This window comes from Pteropus alecto, unplaced genomic scaffold (genome assembly GCF_000325575.1).
Source record: "Pteropus alecto unplaced genomic scaffold, ASM32557v1 scaffold101, whole genome shotgun sequence".
In the NCBI taxonomy this organism is placed as follows: Eukaryota; Metazoa; Chordata; class Mammalia; order Chiroptera; family Pteropodidae; genus Pteropus; species Pteropus alecto.
The window spans coordinates 13820706-13830953 of record NW_006432945.1 but is presented as its reverse complement, the minus strand read 5'-3'; the positions used below and the strand labels follow the sequence as shown (position 1 = coordinate 13830953).

Genomic DNA, 10248 nt, shown 5'->3' with positions numbered 1-10248 from the left:
GTCTTCCTGTTGCTGCTCTCTGAAGAGATTTCTTTCCAGGTGAAGCCAGAAAGTGGCTTACGTTTTTAACCTTTGTGTCACGCTTTGATTCTGAGACATTTGGCAGCGTGTGTGCAATGCCCACGAAGCAGCTCGCTCGCAATATGATTTCGCTGACCTTTCTTTCTTTGCTTCCATGTTACCCCGCTTATGCTAAGGCTGTCCCCCTATTCAAGGAAGGAAGATCGGCCACGATCCAACCTTTTTGTGTTACAGTTTCCAGCTCATGATTTTAGTAGCACGTTTGAAACTAGAATGCACTTTCATATTTCCTCCTTTCATCTCTGCCTCTTTGGATTTTTGGCGAACATCAAGGCAAATAAATCAGACCCACCACTGCAAACCCATCTGCTGTCGGGGGCATGCAAGCCAGCCGGTGTGTGATGTTTTACCACAGAACTGGCTCCCACATAGAACTGAAGGAGGGTCCCTGGGGAGTGAGACTGGAAGGCACGTTCTAAGGTCAAACTTTTTTCAAGATCTGAATCATTTATCTGTCGACTGACTGGCGAGGCATGGTCTACATTGGCATTTTAATGACACTCACAAATTGGCATGGACTTATAAAGTTGAAGTGACTTTATAGTGGATGAAAAGTGAAAATGCAATTCTTTGGATCTGACAAGGGATTAATAAAAAAAGATGCTGCCATAGCTGTAAAAATGTAGCAAATCAAGGTACAGTCAAGGCGTTCATTTCTCAGGACATCAGTCTTATACTTTGTCTGATGCTAAGGTCACATGTGAAAACGGTCCTCGCCACTAAAATACCTTTCCAGTGTTGACAGTGCAGAAATGAAGAATAATAATAGGCTGTGGTCATCCACGCCTGTCTTCCTAATACTTATTGACACGTGAATGCCGTATTCATTTCTTGCTCACAGCAAGCGAGTGATGATTCTCTCCAACTGGGAACTCAGAGCATTACAAACTGTCAGGGTATATGCATCATATTGGAAGAACTGCTCATGTAGTATTCTTGAGAGAAGCTTTAAATTGAACCCACTTAATACGATCAAAAGTTAATCGAGCTATTTGGCATACCTCTCAGGGTCGGTTTTGGACTGGTCTTCAGCAAGCTGAGTTATGACCGTGGATTTTATCACACTAGAGACTGATGTCTCTTTGGAAGATGTTTAGTGTTATGACTTAGCGGTTTGGAAATGAAAAAAAAATCCTCGAAAGGTAAACTAAATAGAAATTTAGTTGCTATGTGGTGTTAGTGTCAAGGGTAAGGGTTGTGGGGACTGTCTTCCAAACCTCTCACGACTATTCCATTTCTGCTCTGAGCGAGCTTTTGCATGTGGCCCAACGTGACCCTCCTTAGGCAGAAAGAAGATGATCTGGAGGACTTTGCCTACCGGTTACATTCTCGGTGGTGGCGGTCCAGAAGGGAGGCATGCAGTAGTGACAGTGGCATTTGTCCTCTCCATTACCATGACTTCAACCCTTCCCTGATCCTCTGAAGCTAAATTCTAAAGTGATGTGGAAGTGGTAGCTGCTCTGACAGATTCAGCTTCCACCCCCTGCCGCCCTTCCAGCCCTCCGCTGACATCTGTGCGGACATCTTCTTTATTGCAGGGATATATGCGAAGCTGGGCCAGAGTGTGTACCAGTTGATAAAAATATCATGTTATCCAAATAATTGTTCCCTTTTGCTTTTATTCATAAATTGATAAAAACAAGGAAAACTTAGGACACGTTAGGTACATGATAAAAATTTTAGAACGGGCATGTATGCATTAACGCATCGTCATACTGAAAAGTCTAAGGGAATTGGTTTCGTAATCACAATGTTAGCGATGTCCGAAGAAAAACAGTTGTTTACTTTATTATTTAGAGTGTTCAAATACAGAAGGATGTCTAAAATGTTTGTTCACCAAAATATTTAAACAGTTAAGCGTGATTCTTAAAGAAAAGGGGGAATAATTATTATTATTATTATTTCTTTGGTGAGTACTCATTTTATACTAGGCAGTGTGCTAAGCACTGTACACACATTATTTTATTCTAAATGACATGAATTTGCTATCATACCACATGAGATGCACGTACTGGGAAGTAAATGTTGGGTGAAGTTGTGAGTCTCCGGATGCGGGTGAAGCAGCTGCCCATGAGGAGTGGCTGTCCCCCTCTCGATCTGGCAATGGTTGGCAGAGGCTCCTTAAGTTGACCCGCCAAAAAATTGACCTCATATCAGTTTTCGTTGTGCTGTAAAATGTTTTTAGCCATAGTAAAAAAAAAAAAAAGAGAGGGTTTTCATATGAAACTTTTTAGCTCTAGATACTTATATGGTGAATTATTTGGCCTCTTTTTCTGTCCTTCTCTGTTCATTTTATTTCTTGTAAAAATCGACAACTGTAATTGGAATGAGTCTATATTAAAGAGAAGAATTGTTTTCTCCTGCTTTCGCTGTGCGTTAGATCCGGCAACTCCTTGACTCTGATATGTGTTGAATGGGTGAGTGAGAGAATTGGGGGAGAGGTGGGGGTTCCCGAAATATGTACCATCCGTACTCGTGACAGTGGGTCGTTGGGAGGTGGTTACCTGTGGTTTCAAAACCACGATTGTTTTCTCTAGTTGGGCACAGCTTCATTCCTGTTAGTCTGTTCGGGAGAGTCTAGTGTACTCCTTGACCTTCACTTGTGAAGGGATCAATGACCGATGTAGCAAAATAGCTTATTTAGTCTGTAAAGTGAAGTTCCAGAAATTATCCCCTTAGCCAACTGAGATCACTATGTAGGAAGAAAACTCTAGAAACACTCATGTGTATAAATCATTTAAAAGTATTCCTAAGAAGGGAAAGTTAATTAAGCAAGGAAAAATTTATGATTTTTATTTTCATTTGATTTTTGCCTTATTTAGAAAAAAAAAACAAGGAAGATTAAAATATGCATAGAAAAATTACTCAGTATCATGCAGAGTTACTTTCTAGAAATTTTGGTCCATGTTCCTTTCTCTGAATCAGACTGTTGGTACCACTTAAACACAGCATGATGCCAAGTAAGTGGGCAGTTTCTAGGGAAGATAGTCCAGTGATTCCTCTCCTTTAACATCTTGAAAAGTGCAAAAAAAGTTAACCCATGAACCACCCAGCACACATTTGCCCCTGAAATAGTTCGATGGTAGCTGTAGTAACGTTTTCATTGGTCATCTTTTTGGATGGTTTGTAAGTGAAAACTACTACTGTGTGGAGAGAGAAGCCTTCTCTTGGAGAAAATTGGCCAGTGAAAATTTCTTTGACCAGGTAACAGATTCCCTTCACGCTTCATACTAGGCCAGATGAAACCTATGTTTCACAGTGTATCTCTTTGTACATTGCCTTTATATTTACCGTGTCCTGTATCCCCATTTCACCCCAAAATATTCTTTATCATTAGAAACTGCATTTACCTTGTTAAATGTGAACTTGCTACGCGTCTTTTTACTTAGGTTATGATAATTTTTTAAAGTTTCATTTGTATTCAGCTCTGGCATTCCATTCCTGCCATCAGAATGTTCTCTGGACTGATTTATTTGCAATATGTTTGGTGTTTGTTAGCAAGTGGGGAACTTTTCAGTTGATGTCCTTTCTCTACATGATATGAGGTCTAATTACCACCCAGCATGACATAACAGTCGAAATGGAAAAGGCAGCAAGAGAAGGCACTGGCTTAACGCAGAGCTGATCAGCTCCTTCCCTCTTACACACGGCTCAGCTAGAGAGAGAACGAGAAATAGCATTCATTAAAGTAACTTATATAGCAAACATTTTTTCCTTTCTTGATTTTAACTGAAGGAGGGGATTCGTTCAGATCTTTACTGAAGCAAGACATTGAACAATACTTTTAATTTGCAATAGTAGTCATCGATGCTTTCCTTAAATTGTGCAAAATAGTTCCATCATCGGGATTGCTAGAAGTCTCGTCCTGTTTTCTGGACATTTAAACAGATAAAACAAACAACCTCTACAGGGGTAAAATAAAATCAAGTGATGGATGAATCATTTTTATAAGATTTACAGTTTTACTCAATTTTGAGCTTTTGGATCCTGAATATATCTGAACAAATTCTCTAGATTTATCTTTTAAGCATATGTCATCTTAATATAGCTGTTCGGGGCTTTTTATTTTCTGGAGCGAGTGAGTTGGGTAATTAACCTATTCATTGGGGGGGGGAGATTGATAATATTTCTTACTTTTTAAATTACTGTGGTCTGAGTTTTCAGTTATCAGATTGTCAAAAATTACAAAGTCAGGTAATACGGGAGGCTGTAGAGAAACACATACTCTTAGCATCGTTCGGAGTGTGTATCATGCCGCAGCTCTGAAGGGAAAGTCCCTTTATCAGAAATGGAAATGCATGTGCCTTTGGCCTAGCAATTCCAGCTCTAGGAGCCTGCCCTGGGACAGGTATGGATACAGATGTTCCTAGTGATATTATTGGTACTATAAATAGAAAAACCTAAATAATCATTATTAGGAGAATATCAAATAAATTATGATATATCCATATCCAGATGTACCTCATTCTTTTGAATAGCTGCTCTTAAGAAGAATGAAATACATCTGCATGTATCATTAAGGAATATTCTATAAGTTTTCCTATTGTACGAATTGAGCTGATAGTTTACTTCTATTTGTGCTTCAAGAAGCAAAGGATGGAGATGTGTGTATACTGACTACTTTTCCCCTCTCCCCTCACGTGAACATACGTTCACATATCTACAGATGGGCAGGTGGGCGAAAGGGCACAAAAAAACTGTTCGTCAGCGTTTATCTCTGATGAATGGGATTGTGGGTCTGGGACGGAAGGCATTGGGGGCGGGGCGTACTTTTCATGTGCTGTTCAAATTTTTTTTTTAACCATGTATATATATATTAGTTTTCCTAATTAAAAAGAAATTAAATTTTTTTTTTCTTTTTTAGGACTCGGCACAGGAGAGTGTCATCACGCGGGACATCCATCGCACGTTTCCTGCACACGAGCACTTCAAGGACACGGGGGGCGACGGCCAGGAGTCGCTCTACAAGATCTGCAAGGTAGCGAGCGCCTCCGCCTCGTGTTTCCGATTTATTTTACGGGGCTGTATTTTAGAAACCCCTCGTCAAGATTTGTAGGGTTTTTTTTCCTCTCTTCATTTCTTATGTGCACTGTGCCGCGTCCTCTGCTTTACACCTGACACTAACGGATCCGCAGCCCTCGGTCCCGATGGCGACTTGGGCTGCGTGTTCCGTGCCTCCTTGTGAGGGAGAAGGCACAGCGCGGCCTCCGTTGGGCTCTGCTGCTGTCCGGCAAGGAGCAGCCGCAGCAGGGCCTCGCAGGCTGCCGCGGTCGGCCTCAGGAGTCCCGAGGGCTCTGCCCCTCTGACAATGTGGCATTTGACAATAGACAAGCGTAGGAAGCAGTGTGGCATCTGATTTTGAATATTGGCACGTTCTCTGCTATTGTTGCTATATTCAGAGTTATGTCACGTCATACAGCTTCGTGTGGTTTTATGTCCCGTTTTGAAATCTTTCTTCTCCCTCATTATTAGTGGGCCTGGAAGAAAATGGTTTCCTGATTTTCACTGATTATGCTCTGCTAGTGGAGAATAGTCATCAGATTGTTAATTTCTCTAGGTTATATCCGAAATGCAGAATGACTCTCGAAATACGTATATATGGTTAACTCATATTCTCAATGCTAACTGAGGCCAAAGACTCAAAATTACCAAGTCCATTAAACAAAATTTTGCCTCTATCCTCAAACTTAGGTCGCCCTACACGGTGTGGTGGGTGTGGTCAGCATCGTCCTTATCTACCACTCTAAGAGATTGTTGAGGGGCAGTGAACGCGGCAAAGAGCCTGTAATAATGTGGAGAGAAAGCAAACGCCGTGGCTAATTTGTAAGTTAGGTGATTCCCTTCCTGAATAATCAAACCGACCCTTTCGAGTAGCAAAGGTTAGCCAGTAGGTAGTCGGAAGTATGCTCCCATTCCAGTGTCATTTTATATGTACTGGTTTTTTTTCAAATGACACTTATAAATAAAAGCACTTATCTACATCTAGGATCGATGCAGAGGGCTCGGCTTTCGTGAAAGTCCTCGCATGTTTGTGGTCTGGCCCTCTGCCCACTCCTGTCTGGTATTTTCTTTTTTCTTGATGTAACCATTATGGAGAATTATAAATATAAATGCTGATCAGAAATCTATTTTTATATGGCTATATCATTCAGAGCTAGAAATGCATAAAAAACTGAAAATCTGAGAATGTACTGATTACTGGAAATCATCTTGTTTTAAAAATGCCAAAAACCATAAAACACCATAAAAATGTATAACATATTCATTATATACTTGTAAAAGGAAAAAGTGGTAATTAAAAAAGTTTTTACCTGTTTTGAAATTCTACAGGCTAATTAGCTTCTGGCTTGCATAAGGAATATAACAAAATTTATATTTTTCTAAGTTTATTTGGAAGGGGCTGGCTTATGGTATACAGAACAAGATTTTTCCGCTAGCATCAAGTATATTTTTAGTCAATCAGTGACTTTCCCCTCATTTTTTCTCTGATCGATGCTAGATACTTTTTACACATAACTAAACAGATGGTTCTATGTGCTTGCAGCCTCTGACTTACAGTTTTGCTCTGTCGTAGTAAAAACAGTATTTGCCTCATTATATAATATTTAGAGGAGAAATAGCTGAAACATTAGTAAACACAAAGATAAAAGTTAAACAGTTGGTCCATTTAAGTAGTTGATACTTCTTGCTTTGTTTGATATCGCAGGTTAATGATCCAATCTTGAATTCATTAGAAAGTATTCATTAGTAATTTATACAGCTTGTATCACCATTTTAGATTATCCATATATATTTTGCATCAGATTAGACAGTTTTAAAGCTCTTTCTGAGTAAAGAATATTTTAAAAACATAGCTCTAAGATACCTTCTAATTGCTGAGTAAAGGGCACTAAATTTTATGAAAATGCAGAAACGAAAGAATCATATTAAAACCATTTCAGAATTCAAGATAGTAAATGAAAGTTGCTAAGACCGTAATAGTGTACTAAAATATAAATTACCTAAATGTAATTTTACAAGAGTCTGTGATAATGAGGGTGAGCAGAGATGAATACATTGGAACATGCCAGCGAGGCCGGTCTCCGCTGGGTTCCGTTTGGAGCGGACGCTGTCCCCGCCCAGTGACCAGCCATCAGTTAGTGGCCCGGCGCTCACACAGGGAAACCTCAGGTGCTGCTGCAGACCCCAACGGCACAGCACCCTCACGAGGAACTGAGAACCGAATGTTCTTCTCGAGTCTGTGCATCCGCTTCCCTACGCTTTTCGCAGTCATTTTAACCATAGTCTTTTATCTTATGACCAATCCCCATCCCTGAAAGCGACCGTGTGTGACTTTAAGGCCACTGAGTATGCTCTTCCTGTTCTGTTATTTTAATTTCTAGAATAATAGCCAACATCATACCTCACATACTCAGCAGTATACCTTTGAGCTTCCGTTCTGCACACGTTGCACCAAGCTGAATAAACATTAATACCACCTTGCTCTTAAATCAGCTACTTTGTTATGTAATATGTAAATAGACAGTTTTGCTTTATTTTCTTTTCTTAATCTTTTTCTTACGTTACTGCACTGGTAGTAACAGTAGTGACGGTAGACACCCTTGTCGTAAAGAAATTACACGTAGTGGTTTGCCACGAAGAAGGGGGCATCGCAGTCACATCAGCAACGCACTTACAGACCTTGTTTCTGAGTACAGAGCCTTCCGTGTGTTATAATTATTCCAGATTTACAGAGTGCTTTCACATTTATTACCTCCTTTATTTCTGCCAACTCATCAGTGGAGCCTATACTAGAAATAACGACATGCTGTGCTCTTAAATCGAGACAGAAATTAAGAGAATTTCAATTACAGTAAGTGTTGAAATGAACTCCGGTTTCAAAGATTCAAGAGTCCGACTTTGTAGTTGAAGTTTGCTGTGGCTCCGGTGAAATGAGAAATGATTCGAACTGTCAGGATGGAGGGAAGCCTGCTAAACGCTTCCTGTCGCGTTTTAATGGCCTTGTCAATTTCAGCTTTGCTCTTAATGTCATTTTCAAAGTAGGAGGAAATTGAAATGGTTCGAAGATTCTTCTGTTGTCGTAAATTTATGTGTAGAAGCTGAACTGAAAGTAAAATAGTAGAATTCAGAGGATTCTAAAAATGTTGAGGTTTTGGCTGCCCTCCCTCCCTCCCTCCCTCCTTCCTGTCTTTCGACAACCGTTTTAAAATAGTGTCCTTGAAAGGAGGAAAAATATGCTACCACCCCAGGTATCTTTAGCACTTTTTTCATTTACATATGACATGAAATCTGTTTTAGTTGGGAGATGGGTTGGCACAGTGTAAAGGACTGAACATCAGATCGGGTTCTGGTCTCGATCCCTCCCCGAGGCAGATCTCAGACTTCGGGAAAATCACTTTTTGCATTTCCTCCTCAGTAAGAATGTGGGGTCTCATGAGATTATTCCAAATCCAATTTGATTCTAAGTGATTTAAACATTTTCCTAAGCTATAACAGATGAGTGCAGATTTTAACAATGAATTCCTCTGTTGAGTGTTTGCTGGCTGCCCGAGCCAGAGCTCTAAAGGGTGTCATTTGACTTCGAAGACTTTACCTGGCTTTCTGTTGTGTTTGGGTGTGTGTTTCAGGCACACATGAAATGGAGTGCATTCAGTGACTTACTTTTTGATAAGTCCTTGTGATGAGAACTCCTAGGATCTGTTCTCTTAACACCTGTCCTACGTGTCATGCAGTGGCGTCAGAGCCATCGTGTGGTACCCTACGTCCCCAGTACTCACTTATAACAGTGCTTCTGTACCTTCTGACCACCTTCCTCCACCTTCCCCTCACCCCCCACGTCTGGTGACCACAAATCTGATCTCTTTTTCTGTGAGTTTGGTGTTTTGGGTGTTTTTGTTTTTTGGTTTGTTTTTATTTTTTGATTCCACATAAGTGAAATCGTACATTATTTGTCTTTCTTTTTCTGACTTATTTCATTTAGCATAATACTTCCAAGGCCCATCCATGTTAGGCCTTCATCTTTATAAAGCATAGTATCCTTAAAATCACCTTAGATCTCATTACTATCATTAAAAAAAAACTTTAATAAGTATAACATTTAATAAATTTTAACAAGTATAACATTTAATATACATATAGCAAAGTGCACGAATATTGAGGCTATAATTCAGTGACTTTTACTGAGTGAACACTTCCTTGTAATTACTATAGGATAAAGACATAGGCTTTTACTAGCAATCCAGAAGCCTGCCTCTTTTCCCCTGCCAGCAATTACCTTCCCCAAAGGCACCACCACACTGATATACGTCACCATACGTTAGTATCGCCTCTTTTCGAACTTGAAAAAATGGACGCACACGATATGGAGTGTGTGGTTTCTTTTGCTCCCATTGTCTCTGAGGTTTATCCATGTAGTATATGGTGCTGGTGTATTGTTTTCATCGCTGCATAGTATTCCATGGTATGACTATATTACAACATCGTATCTGGTCTATTCTTGGTAGGCATTCGCGTTATTTTCAGTTATGAAGAATGCTGGTATGTACACTCTTCTGTTACTAATGTTTTGGTGCATAAAGTGAACATCTCCATTAGGTATATACTAGGAATGGAATTTCTGGGTGAAAGGACACATTCACCTTCAGGAGATACTGCCAAACAGGTTTTCAAAGTTTTACCATTTACATTTCACCCAACAGTGATGAGGAATTCCAGTGGCTCTATATTTTCACTAACACTTGGTAAACTTTAAAGTTTTCACCATTTCGGGGACTGCGTAGTGGTATCTCACTGTGGTTTCCTATGCATTTCCCTTATGACCACCGAGGATGAGCGCCTTTCCATATGCTATTGTCCATTAGGATGTCCTCTGTCATGACAAACCTGTTTGTCTTCTGCCCAGTTTTACAATTGGGTTTTCTCTTTTTTTTGTTTTGTAGGAGATTTTTTTTATATCCTGGGCACGAGTCCTTCTTTAGATATATGTATTGCTTTTTCACTCAATGAATGATATCTTTTGATGAACAGAAGAAGCTATTAATTTTTAACAAGGCCCAATTTATTAACGTTTTCTTTTACGGTCAGTGCTTTCATGTCCTGTTTAAGAAATATCTGCCTAACCCAACGTCATGAAAATGTTCTCTGCATTCTTCTAGACATTTTATTCTT

General features: G+C 39.8%; 1 protein-coding gene across 1 annotated transcript in view; it reads left to right on the top strand.

Moving 5' to 3' along the window:
- Positions 1-10248, top strand: part of RABGAP1L (RAB GTPase activating protein 1 like) — a 393018-nt gene that overhangs the window by 201994 nt on the left and 180776 nt on the right. Inside the window, exon 15 of the mRNA XM_025044002.1 lies at positions 4946-5059. Coding sequence (XP_024899770.1) covers positions 4946-5059 — 114 coding nt within the window. The remainder of the gene's footprint in view (positions 1-4945; positions 5060-10248) is intronic.